The sequence below is a fragment of the Merops nubicus genome, unplaced genomic scaffold, assembly GCF_000691845.1.
Source record: "Merops nubicus isolate BGI_N331 unplaced genomic scaffold, ASM69184v1 scaffold2860, whole genome shotgun sequence".
NCBI classification, from domain to species: Eukaryota; Metazoa; Chordata; class Aves; order Coraciiformes; family Meropidae; genus Merops; species Merops nubicus.
Window position 1 is genome coordinate 36,140 of NW_008583351.1, and position 22,173 is coordinate 58,312.

Below are 22,173 nucleotides of genomic sequence, written 5' to 3' on the forward strand. Positions count from 1 at the left end.
AATTTGCCTTAACAAATTAAAATTAAACTAGTGTTTCCCCTCATATGGGATTTCATTTCTGCTACACTTCTTGTTTTGCCACAAGTAAATCTTGGTGACACAGGGAGCGTTCAAATTTTTTTAGGCTCTCTACCAACTTTGACAGAAAACAAAGATAAATCAACAACAGTATTAGTATGTCTAAGGTTGGGGAAAGAAAAGAGAACCATAAAGTTTCCTAGCAAAACTTTTTAAACACCTTGAGGTATGGTGTTATTCCCTAAACTTTTCACAATGAGGGAAATGGGTCTTGGCTCAGTACTATTTGGTTGACTGATAAAATTTCCACAAAGCTGTTCATTTTGGAAATCACTTTGTAAGACATACAGGCCTCCAACCAATAACTGTAACTGCATTATAGTAGTAATTCAGCACTCAGAAAAACAATTTCCATTTTTATGTGCTGGAACATTGTTGTTTTGGTTTGTTGTTTCTTTTTTTTACTGATGTGTCATGTTAATAAAAAAAATAAATATTCTTTGTTTTGGAATAATACTTACCTGCAACCAGTCAAAATGGACCAGCAGATCCCTACCTGGCTTTATGAGCACATCACAATGCACACAAACTCAAATGGAATCATAGAATCCTTTAGGTTGGAAAAGACCTTTAAGATCATCAAGTCCAACCATTAAGCCATTAGGGCTCTAAAGTCCTCTGCTAAAACAGATCAGAATCTGTCAGGGTTGGAAGGGACCACAAGGATCACCCAGTTCCAACCCCTCTGCCGTGAGCAGGGACACCTCCCACTAGATCAGGCTGCCCAGAGCCTCATCCAGCCTGGCCTTAAAGACCCCCAGGGATGGAGCCTCAACGACCAGAAATATCAAGAAACAAGAGCTGATGATGAATCAGAGTAGAATGGCAGCAAATTCATAACAAACTCAGAACAAGAGCAAGGCTGCACCATGTAGTTCTCTTTCTCTAATGCACTTACCCTTAGGAAGCTGTCCAAAGAGCCATTTTCCATATATTCAGTAACAATCATAACTGGTTTACCTGCAAATATATTACAGGGGTCAGACATTTCAAATGAATACATAATGATCAGTAAAAACAAGCATTTTAGAAATATGCACAAATCTTCCAAATCCTAAGGATAATTTTACATTTAGAAAGAAAGCAAAAGATGCATAGGTAAAATCAGCTCTGTCCATAATATAATTGTGATTCCACAGACATCAACAGAAACAAAGCCATTTCAGCGCAAGCTTATATGATTTTTAGCAGCTCAAGTCCCAAGAGACAAAGTGAAGCATTCTGCATTTTCAGTATATGGTGTCTTATCCATCATTATTGAATATAATCCTTCACAAAATCATCAAATTTATGCAATGAAAGAGGTATACTATGCCACGCATTTCCCTCCAGGTTCCCTCTGGAAGGGAACTGGGCACTTTCTGTGGAGAGAGCTGCAGCTTCTCTTCACCTCACAACAGAGGTTCAAGGACCACTGGAGTAGTGCTTTACCCCATGGGCACATTCAATATTTTCCTCAGATACTGTGGTAAAGGAGAGATTCAATAGTGTACGTGGAGGCAAGAGGAAAAGACCTCTTCCTCGGGAGGGTATTTACAATGCATTTAAATTATAGAGCTTCAGTATTTTACCAGCATAAGCTGAGGAAAACTTTGGGGTGGGGAAAGAAAAGAAGGAAAAGTGCAGAATAAAAGCAACACAGGGCATGGAAAGAAAAGCTGTAACACAGCCATCTTCCACTGCTGGGGGTCAGCCCTCTTTCCAGGCAGTCCTGCCTCCCTCTGTGATGGGATCACTGATAACACAAACCTCCCCTCCAGCCAAGCACAACTCAGCTGAGGGCTGGACACACTGCATCCACGGTGCTGTGGCATGCTCTAAAGAAACAGTCTTGCGTCCTTGAAAAGCCTCTAATATCTTTCAAAACTTGTCTGCGCAGATTCAGATCAGTTTGTGAAACCATTCTTTCTACCCTAAGGAAATGTGTAACATAACCAAGGTTTTGTGTGCAACTCTGACATGTTGGAGAGAAATGAAGGCAAAAATTCATGTGATTGTGGAGAAGTTCCCAGACAAAGGTCATTGCCCTGCTAATATTTTACCGTCATATGGATTTTATTATTTCATAATATTTTCTAAAGCTTTGTTTATTTTCTCTTTGTGGTAGAGAGAAAGGTAGGTAAGAGCATGAAGTTATTTAAGGAGATGAATTATTATTTCACATATAATGCAGGAAGGCATCTGACCATAAAAGCATGACAAAGGCCTGCATATTGTATAGCAGGCATGGTGATATTTCAGCTTTTAAAATTGAACAGCATGAGGCTTGAAAGAGGTACTCAATATAATTAAAAGCAAGAAAGCCGTTAAAAAAGCAAAGCAAATAGTAACAACTCCTTTTTTGTTTTTATTTCAGAAAATACAACTTCAACCAAATAGAACTTCATAGAAGAGAAATATTAATTTCAAAGAACGAGTTTAATATAATAAAAAGAAAATATTTTGTCCTCTTTGCATGGATTAATGGGTTAAAATACCTTCTTCCTGCTGTGCAAAAGAGATGTTAAACTGTGGGAGCCACACTAAAGGGTGTAGTCACAATAATGGCTCTGTCAATCACTAACTGTTGCTTCTTTACTTATTAGCAAGAAATATGCAGAGTAAGGAAAACTACCTACATTACATTGTCTGTGTAGCATTAACCCAAAGGTATTTCTGTTAATGCACAGAAAATGCTGCTGGATCTTTCGAGTAAAGGGCAGCGCATCGATGGGGCTATCCAAAACTTTTTATGAGAAATCCACATTCTTTGAAATCAGAACCTGGCTTCTGCATAAACTCGGTCAATTTGATGACACATCAGAAGACTGAAATTAGAGTAAGAAGATAAGTCTTCCAAATTATTAATAGAGCCTTGCTCATCGACACTCAGAAAGCCCCAAGTGCAGGGTTTCACTCTCGGCCAGTTTGAAACGAGCCCATAATAAAAAACACATGCTCAGAAGCAACACGGTGCACTTTTAAGGGAACATTCTGCATTCATTTATCAAAGCACAGCCATTTATACATGATAACAACTTGTGTCAACAGTGTTGCTGAAATTTATTACATTAACAGGCTACAAATTGCTGTAAATTATTAGTAAACTAAGCAGAACATGTGTGCTGGTTATTAAGACTACTGCCTACAGCATGCCCGGGAGACCAGTGTAGTGCCAGGAAAAGGCAGAGCAGAAATCAATGTGAAGCAATGCAGAGAGCAACTCTGCATTGGAGCACAGAGTACTGAAGTCTTATTTAGTGGGTGCAACTCCTTCATACCACTGGTGAATTGTCCCCCTGGCAAACCAGAGCCACCTCAACTTGAGAACTTGTCATGTCAATCAGTCCTGTTATAGGTATCATGACAACTGCAGGCATTAGGAGTTGCTTCATAGGATCTGCTTAGCATGAAAAGCTAGATCATTGCTAATGGCCATCTGCCAAAAATAATTTGATTAACAAAGAAAAGGTCACATCACCTGTTTATCATGCATTACCTGTACTGACAGTGAGCCAGCAAATCCTCCACAGACTCTCTACTGACTGTACATAAACTAATGCTTTTGAGTGTGATTTAATAGCTACCATTAAAAAGTATGAACATCTGCTAATTTGTTATTACAGTATATTGCATTTGGTTTTAAAAAAAAAAAAAACAAACCAAACCAAACCTAAGCTCTCAACCTTCTTCTTTTTAACACCCTACAAAAAGTTAAAGAAAATAAATTATTATCTTTACTTCCATTTATGCCATATAATTTTATTTAGCAAAATGGATACAAATAGTTCCATAACAGTTTTTTCAACTCTTACATTCAAGCTATCTGGAGAGGGTGTTGTATCCCTGAGGCTTTTATTGACTTCAGCTGGGAATATTCAGAGCTTGCTCTCTCATACTTTAATGTGATAGGCAGCTGGCACTCCCAGCCCCCCAAACCAGACAGCAGCCTCCTGTGAATACAGCTGAGCAACAAACTTACTAATAGTCACTTATACAGAATACAGACAGAATAAGTAATGCACATTCAAAGCAATGCACAAATTCCTGCATGCACAGCAATTAAATTATTTTCTCAAGTGCCACAGGAATACAAAGTGTAACAAAATATATTACAGCTCAGCTGTGTACAGGCTGATGGTGGCATTTCAAGTAATTTTGAGGCTGCAAATCTTATTCTGACTATACAAAGTGTGTGCCATTAAAAAGCAAGAGATAACTTGGATTTATATGGGCAGACCTGGCAGCCCTTTCTTAATGGGGCTGCAAGACCTAAGCTGAACAATAACTTCTTTCTTATTTAAATCAGCAAAATAGACTTTTATGAATAATACCTAGAGAAAGCCTTATTATTGTAACTATGTCACTTCATAACATATATGGTTCTACATACTTTTCAGCAGTTATTTTTAGACACACGCTTGTGGTTCCTTTGTTTTATATAATTTATAATAATTTATTGCAGTAAGCTATGAAATTCTTTCATACATATCTATGTTTATGAAACCATGAATCATGCAATTAAAAAACCCAAAAATATTCCTTGAAGTCAATAAAGTTATCTACTTAACAACAAAGGTATACTTGCTACCCAGTTAAACTGGAAACATCCTCAGCACATTCCAAGCTGGTCACTGAAATGGCAAGGAGCTGCTTTGCCAGCAGAGTCCTCTAGGATGAACTAGGAAACATTCAACCAATTTTTTCCACTCCCCCGAAAAATCTCAAAGCATTCCTGAATTTTTTTTTAAAAATGCCTCATATAAACTCTTACTGATCTCCCACCTAATAACTACTGCAGGTAGATAAATTTGATCATTAAATGTATCACCTTATGCTACAATAGAAATTTAGAAAGTGTAGCTGAAGTCACAGAATTTATGTCTCACAGACCAAGACAGGTTTAGTACTTCATTCAACCACTTTCTACCACCAACTGTTTCTGCCTTTCCCCCTCAAGGGAGAGGACAATCAGCAGCACAAGCAATGAGAGACAGAACTTGCTTTAAATGAGGCAGCATCACGAGCATGAAATCCCACCAGCTACTCGTAAGGAGAAGAGCACATGGGATCTGGGCAGCTTTGAGAAGGCTACCGCGGCTGCCATGGGAGAGCTGGGTAGGAGCTCTAAGACTGATACCACTGCTCAGGAGTGCCTGTTACAGCTTGCTGTTATCTTAATGGAAATGGAGCTGGAGAGTGTTCTTCAAGTATATCATTTTTCCAGGAAGGTACCACAAGTGGACGGAGGTTTTAATTACTTACTAGTCTCTAAAAGAGAAGGTGATTTGTTAACATAGACAAAAATACGCTATAACAAAATCAAACCAAACCCTTAAAAAAAAAAAATCCAAAGGCAGATCTAGAAAATCAGGATCTTTAAAATGCTTCATACTGGTACATACATCACATGGAGTATTTTCCCTGTATTAAAACCACATAGAAAAAGTTCGGACTTACTTATTAATTTACTAGTATCAGTTGCAACCAGGTAGGGTGTTCATTAATTTGTGCTAATGATAAAATCTAACTATTAACTTGAAAGTGGAACATATTGCTTCAATACAATTAGGAAACCTTAGGATATCAGACTCCATGACTCCTAACAGATTATCAGCAAGTGCCTCTTGGCCACTTTGTAGCAATGTGTAGCTCTGGAGTTTATTAAACATGCCAGTTTATTACTGAGCTGTAGTGTTCTTCAGAAAAGCTTCTTTTTGCCTATGTTCTATTTTTTTCAAGCAGACTATTTTTATTCCTCAATTTTTCTCAGCTCATCAACCCAGGGTACAGTTTCTAAGTTCTTGGCAGCAAGACAGTCAAAGTCCTGCAGCTGCACTGCAGGCAATTGCCTCCAACACTATTCTTCACTGGATACATCAGCTTGAGTTTAGCTGGTGCTTTCACATTGGCAATTTTTTCTTGCTTTTGAGGAAATATAATATACGTTGCAAAAGCCAAGCTACGTGTTTCTGCTATTATCTCTTTTGAAGGTACATACTGACAGGGTTAACACATAAACATTTCTAGAAAGGTTTGCAGAGCATAAATGCTGATGATTCAGTTATTTGTTTTTGCTTTGCCTTGAAAGATCAGTGAATCACAGAATAACTTAGACCGGAAGGGACCTCCAGAGACACTTCCCATGCAACACCAGGTACTCCCGCCATATCTTACTTTTAGTGACGACTCCTTCTAATCGAATGATATTAGGGTGGTCAAACTGACCCATGATGCTTGCTTCTCCAAGGAAGTCCCTTCTTTGTTTTTCTGTGTAGCCAACTTTCAGGGTTTTGATAGCCACTGAAATTTCCTTTTTAGAAGGCAGCTTTAGGCGCCCACTGCACACCTCTCCAAATTCCCCTAAAAAAAAAAAAAAATGGAAAAACAACAAAAGGTAAAATGTAGTTATTTCATTGGGATTTAAGAAAGATGACAGCATTCAGCAAAAGTTGCTGAAGTGTGGTGTCTATGGGTGGGCCACAGACCAGAGATTCAAATGAGGCCTTTACACAACTACATAACATTTCCATGCTTGGGTTCTCCAGCTGCCAATCTGGACAATATCACTTATTTACACTGCATATCCAGGTGATTACAGAGCATATATGTCACCAGAAAATTAAATTTTTGTTACAGTTTATACACTTTGGGACAATAGTAGGAGGGCTAACTGATTAATACAGAAGTATCGGAATAATCATACATCCTTGTGAAAATTAAGCTCTTCATTCATACCAAACAGAAATAGTACAGTTCCCAATTATTTTACTTATTTCAATTAAAATTGCAAGAATAGCAAGAAAATTCATAACAAAAGAATTTATCTACATAGCTGCAAAGAAAAAAAGAAATGTGTATACATTTTCTCTGCTCTACCATTATTCAGATGAATCTAATCATGTAAATATATACAGTCGCTATGGGACTATGGGATTCCATAGTCCTCCATGAATATTGTGCCCATATCATTGCATGTTTACTTTCATACAACAAATTTTATCCTCTGCTATGCTACATCCAAGAAGCATGCACATGGAAAATTATCTTAGCATCCAAATGAGCAAGTATTAAACATGTTGACAAATTGCTGGACGAAAAAATCTCTTGACATTTTCTGTATTTAACTAATGATTACATAAAGCATATAACGAAGTTTTGTATCTTAAAAAACGTTTGAGCAGCAACTAATTTTAATTCCAAATTATCAAACTCCCCGTCTTAGATTTCCAATATAATAAACTGCACATATAACATCCAAGGTAAAATTACTGTTGCAAATTTTGTTTCCTTGTTTTAAGGACAAAATAATTGAAATAATGAAAATTACAATAAAACCAGAGAACAGATAAAATATAAAAGAAATATGACAGCAAGAACTGCCCTACATGATTATTTACATTTAAAGACAAGGAAAACACTTTACTGAACAGAGAAGAAAATAAAGTTTTTTTTTGTGTTGGCTTTTTTTTGATTTGTGTGTGTGTGTTTTGTGGTTGGTTGGTTTGTTTGTTTGGGTTTTTTTTTCTTTTTCTTTTAAGAAACAACAGGGTATTGCTGGAGTGCTTCAAAATTCCCTTTCCAACAGTACATGGCAATTCAGGTTCTTTTGTCAAAATACGCAATAATTTGTCAGCTGGTCTTGTATACAAAGTTTGATATATAAATAAACGAGACTTATACATCTAAAGGTAGCTGGTATAATTTTCAGTAAAACTGAGCATTGTTTTTATTTGCGAGTGAAATATCATGGAAAGAATGATTACATTGGTTACATGAGAGCTTTCCCAACTTAAGGTCTAATAATCCCAAATACAAAAGCATTACTATGCCTCTAAAGAGCAAAGGCTCTTGGAGCTCATTTGCTCACAATGATTCTTTCATCTGCTTTCAAATGCTTTACATTAAGCAATACCTTTGAAAACTAAAAATTACCAAAACCCACAGAAATAAGATATTTTTAATAGGCAAATTTAAATCATATTGCCTTTCATAGATTTACTGCTTAAAAAAGTGTGATGGATTGACTGCCCTTCACTTCAGATGTGATACCACATGGGATATATTTGAGATGTTAAATTCAGCCCATTTATCTACAAACTGAAATTATTCTTTCATCAACTTTCCACCAGTACGGCTGGCATTAGAGTCCATGTCCCATTTGTGGCACTGCAGTTCCGAATGATAAAGGGAGTAATAGCAATGATCAAAAGCTTAAAAGTCAGGGCCCTGTGTTCATGGTCAAACCTCAAGGAATTGGTGTTATTTATACACATGAATGAGAAGATAGAGACTAGACAATAGTTTTGGCTTATCAAAATTATGATTATAAATAAGATGGGTACCAACTCTTTTTTTTCTATACAAAAGAGGCTATATTCTTTCTATACAAAGAATAATTGCAATTTATGATAAAGGTGAGTTAGGTCATGAAAAAAAAAGTAACGGTAAGGATGACACTTGGACAGTACAAAAGATTTTATAGGGAGGCTATAAACTCTTTTATCTTGGAGATGGTAAAGAATAAGCATCTGTCAAGAACAGTACCTAACAAGTTTTGTTTTGGGCAAGGGTGTGGACTTAATGACCTCGAGGTCACCTTTCAGCTTTATTTTCTAAGGTTTCTCTGCTAGAATGAATAGGGAAATGACCTTTCTCTGATGCTAACCCAGGCTATATTTGAGTCAACAACACAGAACTGAATGTTATCATATTTTACCACCAGCTGCGAAGTTGCTTCATCTGCTAGGCATGGTACTGTGATATCAATGTGATAACCAAAAAAAAAAAAAAAACAAACACCAAACCAAACCAAAACGGGGGATATCTTTACATACATATGTGCTACTAAAACAGCACTTAGATTTTGTCTGTTGTTTCTAACATTATTTGTATTCCAGGCTGCCAAGACAAGCAGCAGCTAAGAAAACCTTTTGCTAGTAACTAATGGGTGTTGGGTTCTGTTCAGACCACTTAATTAAAAATATTCAACCCCTGCAAGCCAAAATGACTAGTATACTTCACAAAGAGCAAACACTGCTTCAGTTCAATTAGTAACCTCAGCTCAATGCTATCAGAGCACCAGAAAGAGGAAGACCAAAACACATCTTGAAAACAGAAGGAAGGGAAAAAAGTGCTTGAAATAAACCTTGTAATGTCCAGCTTCAAATTCCCTTTTCTCTACGTTTTAATGGTCAAAAAGTTATAACAAGCTAGCCTCTTATTGTTGAGTTACTGACAGTGGAGAGTATAGCTGTGATTTCAGCAAGCAGTGCAAGCAATCAATCCTTCATTTCTGACTGGAATCATGTATCTGATAGTTGTTTGACTTTTGGGAAGGAAAAGGTTATGGCTAATGTCCATCAACACAGTTCCATTTAGCCATGGCTGCACAATTTAGAAGTTGTGTGATTAATTGGATTCCACAAGTACCTTAGGGCCAGTGGATGCTGCAAGAGACTAAAAGCTAGACCCTTCACAGCAATGGAGCTTACTGTTGTCCATGAATATAAAATTGCTTTACTTTTTGGAAAACGATTTCACTGGAGAAAGCTCACTGGGCAGCCCAACTACATTGACCTTTGCTTCCCTCCCACACAGCATAGTATGGGTGCTACACAAGTCTGTTTGGTCAACAACCATGGGAACATGCAGTTACACTGTATCCTTTGCATGCAAATCATTGTTCTATGTCCCAGTAAGAAAGGGACTGGATCTCATCAGATATTGTTTAGGAGGAACAGGGACTTGTGTTTTGAGTTGGCACTGATTTTAAGAGATGAGGTTGATGGCTGTTCATGTAAAGTCTTTCTGAAGTATTTATTTTTAATTATGCTACACCATATAAACATTTTATAACCTGCCCTGCAAACTGTGGAAAGCAAATAGATATTATTAGCAGGGCTGTTCATGATATAAAGACCTCTCTTCAGGAGATCTAAATTTCTTTTTAAATAGGCTACTTGGTACATCAGTGAATGGCATTGGCTGTGCATTTAGACCCAGGGGACAAGTAAAAGATGACTCTGTGAAACTAGCTACTCCCTTTGCTAAGTCGTGTTTTAAATCATGACGGTACTGTTGTACACAGAACTCACTTGGAGTTGGGGAGGCACCTAGCCTGAATGTTTCATAAACCTCATAGATTTCAACATTCTACAAGCCCTCACTGTCACAATGCAAACCTTCACAATAAGTGAAGGCTTATGAAGTCACATGGACAGGTAGCCCCTAAACTTTAGAAATACTTTTATCAACAAGATGCTATGCTACAAAAATGTTTAAAGTTTCAAAAGAAAAGTAAAAGCCTGCTTTCATGTTCAGCAAAGCACATACTTAAATCTATCCCAGATCAAGAAAGTACTTTCCGTAGTATTCTCTTGCTTTCCAATTGGATTTAAACTTCTTAAGTGGTTTGCTGAACTGGATCCATAAAAACAAGTGAGCTGTTTTAAAAGAAAGAACTACCGTAAAGAAAATTCTGAAAAAGAGTGTCCTGACCTCAATTTTCTTCTGCTTAGCCTCCCACTAAAATCCCTTGTGTTTTTCTTGAGGTTCTTTTGGACAAGAGTATTTCCTTATTGTATTTGGGTATATTTTCAAAGCTATGTAAGCTGCCTTCTATTCTCAGAGACTTCTGGCTGAAGTTGTGAAATACTGCTTGGAAAAAGTACCTCGGAATATCAAGATTACTTGCCTGACTTGAAGGTCTCATTACTTACGTCAGACTTCAATGCAGTCAAACGAATCCCTTCCTCTCAAATCACTGTCTTTTTATAATTTCATTCACACGTGCATTTGTCAAGGAGAAAGGCAGGAAAAGACTAAGTCATTCAACTCAAATAAGTCATTGACTCAGAGGAAGGAAGTATTCCTGCAGACGGAGCCTTGGAGGCACTCTGAATGCAAAAGCTACTATGTACCGAACATAACAGTAGTCTAAAGTGATGTTACAAATGCATATTAGAAGCTCCCAGCACTCCATAGCCTGATTTTTCATGTTCTTCCCGGCTTGGTTTTTCCTGTTTGCATCTCTGGCAATTGGTAATAGGAAATGCTAAATGTAATGCTGTATGTAGTTTAGGCTATATGAATCTCTGTCATCATCTCCAGAAAATGACTTTATTATATCTTGAGTCCAAGCTTCAAGGTAGATGATGTGCAGGAACCTACTGTCACTTTCACTGGAGTGGAGCAAAGTGACTTATTTTTAAATCACCTGACTCTTTCAGGACATATCCCTTTTTTTGGAGCCACTCAGAAAACTCTTCCTCCATGTTCAGAGGCCATATTTGGCAAATTTTGGTTTACCTCTCATTCTCATGTGCATTCTGATTAAAAATAGGTCAGCACAATGAGTTATAAAATATGATGTATCACTGATTCTTATTAATTTGTTTTCTAGATTAATATACTGCATACAGCCCAAGTTTAAAAAGTTTACATTTGTGAACGAAGGCTCCTGAAAGTCTTACAAGGCAACATACTGCTTTTGAATTTATCTTTTCAGTAATTCCCTTCCTTATCCCCATACTAATTTTCTATCATGTACAATAAGCAGAGCTTTGCTGCCTTTATTGAAGATGATGGAGAACAGTGCACTCTTGTGGGACAAAATTAAAACCAGCAAGGAACAAAAAATTTACTTTGCAGAAAATAACCTGATTTCATAGATGCAGTTGAGTAGCTGCAGTAAAAGCGGATGAATACTATTTCTTTCTGCTGGGTGTTTCAGGAGATGCACTGCATACAGAGCTTGGTTATACAAATTTTCCAAAAGAAAATCCTTTGCTGTGCACTAGCAGTCTGTCTCTCTCATATCTCATGATTTTAATTCAAATAGTAAATTTAGAGAGAAGCAAAGAATCAATAATAAAAGAACTAGTAATTTTCAATGGATTAAAAATCAATAGTGCTTCTCACAAGTGCTTAAATTTAGCAGGAAAGCTAACACTTCATGATCTTCTGACTTAATGAGACAATCTGCCACTACACTTCAAGGAGCAAGCACACATCCCATCAGGAACTACATGCTGCAGTGCAACATGGACAACTCGGTGTGATGAGAATTTCTGTAACCTGGCTCCTCTGCTACAAAATCTGCTCATTTTGACAGTTTGTTTTTTATAAACCAAACAATCTATGGTGTCTGTATGGCTCAGATAATCAGTTATCAGGCAGACAAGCCTCTTCTCCTAAATCAATAATTCAAATCCAAAGCAGTGACCAAAATCAATCCAATGACCAAAGGTCATTGCAGTCTGATGGATGCATGGTGACTGGTTTGAAATGAGTTTGCAGTTTCACTCAAGGCATAATAGTCAACAGTCATTTTAAGGGAAAAAAAGAAAACATCTTCACAGTTGATACCATTTTCTGTTCTGACAGATTTTGAAGAGAAAACAGAAGTGAGGTTGAACTCTTGTCACTCCCAAGAGTGCTGCGTCAAAGTGTGGACTGATGAGTGTCATTTGAAAAACTGTCTTGTTATCTGCTTTCTTTGGTGAAAAAAATAGAACTTTTTGCCCTGAATTTTTCATATGCAAAGTCAGCTGTAAATATGAGCTACTAATTTAAAGACGTTAGAATGTTTTCTTTCCAGTCACAAGTATAAACCCAAAGATGTAAAACTATATATACAGCAAAAAGCTAATCTGATGTTCATTACCTGCTCCAACTACTTTATCAATGGATATATTAGAAGCATCTAGTTCCTTGGCAAATTCATGCACAGCTTGATTGGGATCCTCGTACGTATGTGGATCCACGTAAGTTCTCAGGCCTGGGAGTTTTACTGTGTAAAAACAAATTCAGAGAGAAAAATGTTACTTAGACTTAATCCTTCTAAAGAAAGCTCATGAGACAATTGAAATCAAATCAACAGAAGAAAAAGGTATGCTGTTTCTTCAAATCAAACTGCTTTTCGTGAGTCTTCAGGAATCTTAATACGGAGTGAAACCATAGACGTAGTTATTGCACAGAAGTCTGATTTTAAATATATCTGCACTTACCATATTTAACTGATTTTGAAATATAAAAATACTATCCACCCTTTTCAGCTTGCTACATTTAGATACTGCCTTTTATTGTCCCTTTCAAGGCAACAACAAAAAGGCAAGGAACAAAATGTATCACACATTTTTACATTTAGAGTTAACCTGAAAAATTCTTAGGAATATATTAAGAAGAGCACATTAACTCAGACTTTTTCTTTCTGAGTCCTTCAACAAGATGCATAAGAAAAGAAAATTATATATGCACAAATGCATCTCTGCCTCAATCCCTCTACCAGTACATAGAAGGCTGGCAGCCAGTCATTCTTCTTATTAAAGTATGCTCAGTTACCCTAACATCTATGTTATTACTTGGTCCCCCTCTACAGCGTCCTGGACAGGGACTGTTCTTTTTGCCAGAGCAAGAACTAGTTCAAATGACTAAATGATTTTAAGGGCAGTTGCAAGGTTTCCACATCTCTTCCTGTAGCAGGACTGAGGATGGGAGGAACATACAACTCCCAGCTGATCTCTCCAGCAAAGATGCTGAAGGCAAAGCATAGCCTCCTTCCCCCACCCTGGCAGAAGGCCCTGCTTGTGCTTGTAGGTGGTACCTTGTGTACCTGCTTCTGTATTCATTTTACAACACGAAAGTATTTTGTTAACAAAAAGTGAAGTAACCACTACATCCAGTCACTTTGAAGCTTTCTACATCTGACAGAAAACCTGCATTCCTGGACCTCTGTTTCAGCTTTTCATAATTACTAGCTGGTCTTGTAAAAGATACTAACTCCTTTTAGAAACATTGCCTTAACCCCCTCAGAAATATCCTTTCCAGCTTGGCATCGCTATACTGCATCCATTTGTCGACTGCTAGAATAGTTAAATCTTTTTTGGCTGGGATCACTCAGATAGGAAAAAAAACACCTTTGGATCATTATTTAGACCACACCATTGTTTTGTTAAGCAATCCCAAGTGTATGCAAAAAATAATTATTTTTTTTTGTTTTTTAGATTTATTTGCCTCAGAATTGACAAAGAACTGATAAAACTGACTTCCCCAGTTAATTGCCTGGAAAACAACGCAAACTAAGAGCCATGCTCTTAACACAAGAGCTGCGTGTGTGCTGCGTTAAATGCCGACTACGCTTCCTTCAAGCGCCTGATGATTACAGAATTATTTGCAAGTAAAACAAAAAGTAATTGGCTGTATATTGCTCTTGGTTAAAAATCTTGTAAATGCTCCTTTCCGTCCATGCTGAATGTACATTACAGGCTCCCTCATACCCCCAATAAAAATAACAATTAAAAGCTTCTGCACTGTAGGGGTGTATTTGGCTGCAGATTTTTAATGCTGACCCCAGAGGTTCCCAAGATCAGGTGATTCTGACTGCAAGGAGAATAATCCCTTCACACCAATAATTAAGGGCAGCCTATATAGTAACTGGGTTCTGTCATGAAAAACAGATAATAAACACATGCACATGTGTTAAGCTGTACTACTTTACAGCTCATTCTGTGCAAACATAATAACTTACATTTTCATTTTAACAGCACAAATTGCCCTAAAGGTAGCAAAAAAATAAAAGGCCCTAGCCAAAGAAGGTAAAGGGAGAGGATCTAAGGAGGTGAAACATTTTTGCCTCTTTGAAGTCATATTATAGGATTTGTAATAAGGCTGTAGGGAATAGTTCATGGCTGGAGCATTTTTAAAAGTAATTCAGAATAAACTGACTGAAATAAACCATCTGCTGTATTTAAGATGCTGAAAGTTTATGACAGCCATGGAAGTTACTTTATCCTTTTTTAGTTCATAGAACCAATCTTCTCACTCTTTGAGAAAGACTGAAATTTAGTAAAGTTTCAACAGCTATGCATGTGTATAGATACAAATCCTCACACATAAATATCTGCAAAATCAAGAAATGATTTTCAAGAATTTCTAACACAAATACCAGGTCCATGATTGGCTCTGTTTTTACTACACAGTGAATCAGCATGGCACTACTCAGAAAACAGTACATAAATATCTAAAGCCAAATTAAAAGCAATTTAATCCACAGGAATTTAACAGTACTGACATGTTTAAGAATAGTGATTGCAACTTTCCATTGTGTGGGAGTCGGGAGAGCAAATTCTGACCTGTTATTTGTCCATGACACTTTTTTTACTGGCTGCTTTTATTTTATAACCTCATTAAATTTGGATGATGAAGCATTAATTCTATGGGCCACATGTAACCATACAGATTTTTTTTTGAGACTAGTTGGTTAGTGATTGTTGGGCTGCACGAAGCAAGCCCATTGTCACAGCCTGTGTATCCCTTGACAATGCAGGAGAAGGAGCACACGTGCTGTGGGTGTGCATGCTCATGGCTCTTTGGAGATAAGGAGAGGCTCCAAACTTAAAATAAAAATAATATGAACAGTTAGTTCATTGTCATGGGGGTTAGGAAGCATTTATAATTCCCAACTACTGCACGTAAATCTCTCATTAAAATGTTAATTCAATTATATTTGGTGAAGAGGCATCTGATTATGGTACCAACAGCTCTTTTCTTGTAGATGGCACAGCACCACTGTTGTGTGCAAAAAAACCACATAAACTAAACTTACAACATGCTAAGCAATAGGAATATATAGTTCAACATGTTTTACATGGTGTAGCAGGACATTTATCTGGAGGTGAAACAGTTTCAAAGACATACTACTGCTTCTTATTAAAAAACATGCTCAGCAGACATCAAGAATTCTGGGAGTGAAAAAAAAAAGACTTTTCCAGTCTTGGTGCTTATGAAGGCTATTATCTTTGCCCTGTAAGGATAAAAAATATCCAAAATGCAGTGTGAGTCAATAGAAAGGCTGTCTTCTTAGTCCTGAATGAGACTCAAAGAAAGCACAGACACATTCATTCTCACAAGTGGAAAATCACGACTTGAACAAAACATGTTTGTAAACAGAGCTGGACTAAAAAATCCCATTAATTGGAGACACCTGCTTAGTAGTTATTCTTAAATTAAGAAATTACTCCAAATAACTTTTCAGTCTATACTTAGAATAATTCCAAACTAAATTATTAGTGGGTCAGCTTTGTCAAGCAAGCAATTTTCATAGTCCCTTCAGTGGTCATTAAAACAGGTTTCATTGATTTTATATTTTGCTTAGGGAAAAGAGAAAGTAATTTCTTAGATTTTATACAGCTGATAATGAGGAACTTGAAGTTACACTCTGCATTTCAGTAATGCACAGCAGAATCAATATCATATTGCTAACCACACACATTGAACACAGCAATGTTGTGCCCATTACTAACCTGAAAACAGATGAAAGAATTTGAAACAAAGAATAATTGTTTGGGGAAAATCTCCTTACCCAGAGGAGAAGAGAGAATTCTCTTCCCAATTTCACCTTGATTTAAGTGAGGTATGACTTTTTTTTTTCTAAATTGAAAAATACCAGTTATCTAGGGAATGAATTTAACAGACCTGGAAGCATTAAAAGGCTTCAGTAACTTACAATGGCCATTCCCAAAATGTAGTCTTTTCTCATCAGTGCTGTGTTTAGACTTCTTGTATCCACAGAATCTGCAAGCAACAGAGAAAGAAAAATTAATATAGAGAATTTTATATGTTAACAGCAGGTGGAAACAGAATAAAATGTTTTCCCTCCACAATTAAATGCCTGTTTGAAAGTTTAATGATATTTACATTCTCTGTGCCCTATAGAGGCATGTTATGTTCTCAGGGAATTTGAGGAAATTGGCTAATGAGAGGATTTGTTGATTTTTGACCCCTACAGTTTAATTTTACAATTGCCTAAGAATGTGTTTATTGCATTTTTTAACAACTGCTGCACAATTGGGGCTGTTAATGTTAGCAGGCTCATTACCAAGCATGAAGCGATATTCGGAGCTCCTGGGCAGCAGACAAAGGAGAAGGAGCAAAGCAGCCATGCTACTGCCTGACAACACCCAATTTGCCATGCTCATCACGGCCCCCCAGGGAAATGGAAGTGGGAGTAAGTGTGCAAACCAGACGATAAACTAACCTCCCAATCAAGACGTACACCACAACTGTGAGGAGAATTATGGCTACTGCCGCTGAAATGGCAATCATTACAACCTGGCTATTCTCACTGGAAATGGAGAATGCTGGAAAGTTAACACAAAAATATATAAATAAACCCTCACACACAGATAACATTGATTGCATCACAATTGACACTTGTATAGGGAACGGACAGATTAAGTCATCACGATATAGCATTTGGTCTCCTCCTAAGTAATTTTTACTAAGTAATTTTTCATCATACAAATAAATACAAGAGAAGAAAACAAAAGACCCCAGCCATCTTTGAATACTTATCAAAGTTGTTTCTGCTCCTGCTGATTCTTACTAGGCCACTATACAATGACAGGACATCTTTAGATCTTAGGCGTTCTGAACAATCTTCAGCAGACATCTGTTAACTTCACTGACCATAGCAGTCAGCACTATGCTTCAAGTTAGCTGTCCAAAATGACCTGAAACTAGCACTCCTGGTCCCCACAAATTAGACAGTCTGTGTACATGATTGCTTGGAAACACACTGTTCCCCTTGGGAAGATGTCTCTGCCTATTACAGAACTACAACCGCACTCACGTAGTTCTGGTAACTTTGCAATAGGAACAAAATTATGTCACTTGTTTGTCTGTGTAACTTGTATGCTTGTTATTAAGATGTGCACCACTGTCTTCTGTCATCTTCCACATTTCCAGACAGCCACTTTTTTAAAATATTACTTTGCAGAGAATATTCATTAACCTCAAAACTATGAAATTTGTTATCACCAAAACTGATTTTTTCTTCTTGCTGTACTCATTTATCCTGTCTTGAATTCCAGTTTCATCCAGTATGCCAAAGCTGCATGTCACTGTAACAGCAATTTGTACTATTTTTTTTAAAAAAAGAATCTTATTTCCTTTTCAGAATAAGAGCTGAGGTATGGGAGGAAGAAGTCGGGATGAACATATCTCAAAACTACACGGATGACCATTCACCTTGATGCTACTCTTGGTTAAAAAATTGTTGCTTTTAGCAGGGCACTTCTTACACCATGGGTTCTCGAGCCTTATCATGACTACATGAATAAACCCTATGAGAGGCATCAGAATTACAGTCCTCAGTGTTCTAACTGTGAACAGCAGACATGAAGCTTCTGTGAAAGCCCAGCCTTCAAAAAAAATCAGTCTGTGATTATGCATCATCAGTCTACATCAGTAACTGGGTACTTAAGCAAAGGCTGAGTTTTTGATGCATTGAGCCACCAGCTTCTAGCAAAAAGTTTGATTTACTAGATAGTACCACGTGATGAGAAAAGTAACATTTAAGACAATGAGCTCTATTAGGAGTCGTTCTGATATAGTAACAGAACTGGTAAAGAATATCTATAAGGTCATCAGTTAAAAAATGTTATTATCTAAGTATTAGAGAAAACAGAATGCTGCACCGGTAATTAACTTCCTGAAGGCCACCCAGAAATCTAAGGATAGAGAGGAGAAGGGACCCAAACAATCCAACTCCCTGACTCAACTGAATGACCATCCTTCCCAGACTGTGCATATTAATTTCATCTCAAGGCTACGCAAGGGATGTCAGCAATGCTCTGCAGTAGTGTGGAAAATTACACACCGGCCCACCAGGAGTAATGGACCAATGTAATATGGATTGTCTAGGAGAAGGGTTTTATAGAGTTCAGGACACCAACTTGGAACAGTGCGAAGTTGTGAATCTGGTTCTCTGTCAAACTTCCTCCCCTGGCAGGAGCTGTGGTCTAGTAAGGTATCAATTTTGGCAGGAGGTTAGGTTAGGTTATTCCCTAGAGTTAGGGAATGGAAGAAAATACCACCCATGACAGTCATGGCATATTCTTAACAGCATGTTTCAAGTTTAACAATAAAAAGTCATGTAGTAATGCTACTTAGAAAGACGCATCATAAACAGTTATGAGTCCCATTTACTAAGCTAGAAAAGGAGTGAAAGCAGCCATTCAAATCAGTCAGAAACTAGGCAGGATGTTAGTATAAACCACTTGAACAAATACATACAATCTGGACTTGTTTCAAACTCAAACTTGCGGCTGTTTGTCCCATATCCAGCTGCAGTTCGGGCTCGAATTTGGAAGACGTAGGTTGTATCAGGTTTGAGGCCACTGATGGTAACATTGGTGCCTTTGGCTCTCAGAATAGTATAGCTTGTCTCTTGTTCCTGCTTTTGGGAAAAGAAATTGTCAGATTAAAACCACAACCTAGAAAAAGAGAAACAAGAGTTGGTTGGTACAAAATTATTACAAATCACCAGGAGAGCACCAGTATATTTTTTGATTATTTATAGCTTGACAAATGCTTGTATGTCCATTCATTTTTCAACGGCTAAAAATCCTTTCATTAGCAAGAAATCTCAATCATTACAGCTTCTAAGGCCTTGTGCTGTAAATCAAATACCAAACACCCTAAGCGTATGGTACTTAAAAGGCTTTGCATCACTTTGTCTGCAGTCTGTAATACAATAAGAAAATGAGGATTAAAAGTTTTTTTTAAAAATAAACCAGATTTGACTAGTGTGCTGGACTGGAAGTTGTAACAAGCCAACTTTGACATTTTAGGGTTCTGCAGAGCTATTGCAGGATGCAGTTTTTACTGCCTCACATTTTACAAGACAGTGTTTACCTTCCTAAGAGTCATAAGAGAAACTCCCCTCAGGCTCCTCACCTCAGCTCTGTGAACAGGCAAGTAGAACAGTTTTTCTATCATTTTATAAAAAAACGTGAGATGAATGTGTTCATCAAATCCTACTGAACTTGCTCCTGAATGAGTCTTGGGCTTTAGTAGCCAGAAAAGAAGTGTTTGCTCCTTACTGCTTTTTGCTGAAGAGCAAGGTGTGAATCCAGTACAGATGGGATGGTCACAACCATGTATTTCTGACATAACTTCTATATGAAAGTAAGAAATGGACCATATTGTAATTTAGTAAGTTTGGATACACTTCACACTGTGTAAAAAGCTAATTCTGAAAAAAATTTATGTCTCAGTCCAACTGCAAGCATGTAGTCTAAAAATTTAAGAATGCATTTGGAGCCTGAGGTATTGCTTATTTTACTAAAGCCATCCTGTACCAAAAAAAGCACTTTTTGCTTCCTAAAAATGGCAGCTGGAATTGCCTCAGAAAAAAATCTTGGACAGCAGCCACACATGTGGGGAACTGTGAGAATCTCAGTTGTTTAGGTTCCCAATCATGACTTTTTTTTTATTCTGGAGGTGGTAGAGTTTTCATATGCTGCCCTTTTACTTTGAACACTCTGAAAAACAATTGAGTTTCGTCTGGTAGAAAGCAGAAACTGAGTTAAGTTGATGTATGTTGGATGCAAACAATCTCATCTAATTCTCACTATGTTTTATGGCATTGTGTTAGTTTGAAAGGTACTGACATTTTAACTTTGACAACACTGGAGTGCCGATGCATAAGTACAAAGGTTGGAAAATATTCAACACGCTCATTGACAAAGCTATATCACCTTCATGTGAAAAGTTCAAGCGACTAGAGTTGCTTTAGTGTGCTTGCTCTGCAGTGCTGTCTAGAGTAAGAAAGATTTATTCTAAGTTAGTAGGTGGACATCAGAAACTCTTAACTTTGGTGCTACAGCAGCCCAACCAGCCTGTTCTTTAGCAGTCTTTGATACAGAGAGAAACAGAAACATACACACCATCTTTAGGGAAATTGCCACAATCTCCATGTGATATCCAACATTACGCACAAGTAATCACACAGAAAGAGAAACAAATCAAACAAACAGAAAAGGCAAAAGCAGCTAAACCTGTACCTAAAAGTTACCATCCATAATCAAAACCTCAGCTAGGTTGAGCTGAACCTAGCCTTCAAAGAATACTATGAAAACGTTTAACATGGCACATTTTCTTTGCATGCTAAAAGTAAAAAAGAAACCAGCTTGGATCTCTTCACACTTTCTCGATACTTCTCTGAAAGAGTTTTCCATTATAAATTCAGGGAAGAAAAATTTCAGAAAGACATTCTAAGGAGTTAACAGGTTTGTGTAAAATTTATTTTGGAACTAACAAAGGCCTAGTATTATAATTTGCAGGCTTTCCTTATCTCATCATTCAGTTGAATGTAGGCAACTATTTTAATTTCAAAGACATAATAATCTTGTCTTTAAAACAAAATCTTTTGTGTATGCTACGACTGGAAATTCATTTTGATCTCACTTCAGGCTGCTTTTATGAAATGCAAACATTTCCTTCTTGTGCAGATACATACGTGCAAGGGAAAATACAGTCATGGCCCTGTCTGTTAATAATCCACAATGAGCTTGGAAAATAAACGTTTAAAACAATGGTATGGAGGATGTCACGATATCTTAGTTTATGGTAAGCTTTTTGCACACATATTTTGTAAGTCATTTTTTATGTTACTAGTAAGCAAATCAGTGAAACACCACATAAAAGCCCAAGTTTATCTTTCTTGGGGATGAAATAAAACTTCACAGAGATACAGTACTATAGCTGCCACATATAGAAGGAATATACAAAAAGGAGAGTCAGTCTTTGCCAAGCAGAACTTTAATCAAACACTCTGATGATAAATTTGAACTTGGATGCACAAAGCGTAGTCTTCCTGAATATTTCTGCATAGTTTACCAGACACAATCTTTAGTGGGAAGCAAATCCCACTACTGTTAATGTCTTATTTGCAGATGAGATTTTATAACTTTAAACTATGTTTTAGAAAAGACATATTTTGGATACACTTAAAATTTATAGTGGCAGCACTATTGAGAGTGAACAGTATGTCCTTTTTCAGATAAGCACAGTGTTCACATATGAGGAAGAATATTTTTGCCATCAGCTGCATGTACACTTGAGAGGCCAAAACCAGACTAAACATCTTCGGGAGTTTGGATCTGCAGTCCCAGTGCTGCTTCCCCTTATTGCCAGGCATGAACTGCTTCTCTATAGAAGAGTTCCTACAAACCTTGTGGAGTATTTGTGGTGCACCTACCCTCAAAGTGATAATAGTAAGAGTTTAAAAGCAATTAATGGCATTTGCATGTAATTTACTTTTTCAGCCTC

At 37.2% G+C, this 22,173-nt stretch overlaps 1 protein-coding gene across 1 annotated transcript in view; it reads right to left on the reverse strand.

Annotated features, from left to right (window-relative positions):
- The window catches only part of LOC103772929 (ephrin type-A receptor 3), a gene marked incomplete at its 5' end in the record, with an annotated part of 57,854 nt that overhangs the window by 31,693 nt on the left and 3,988 nt on the right, over positions 1–22,173 (reverse strand). The window contains 6 exons of the mRNA XM_008940276.1: positions 977–1,038; positions 6,235–6,420; positions 12,725–12,850; positions 16,565–16,632; positions 17,096–17,198; positions 19,135–19,297. Of these exons, the coding sequence (XP_008938524.1) occupies positions 977–1,038; positions 6,235–6,420; positions 12,725–12,850; positions 16,565–16,632; positions 17,096–17,198; positions 19,135–19,297 (708 nt within the window). The remainder of the gene's footprint in view (positions 1–976; positions 1,039–6,234; positions 6,421–12,724; positions 12,851–16,564; positions 16,633–17,095; positions 17,199–19,134; positions 19,298–22,173) is intronic.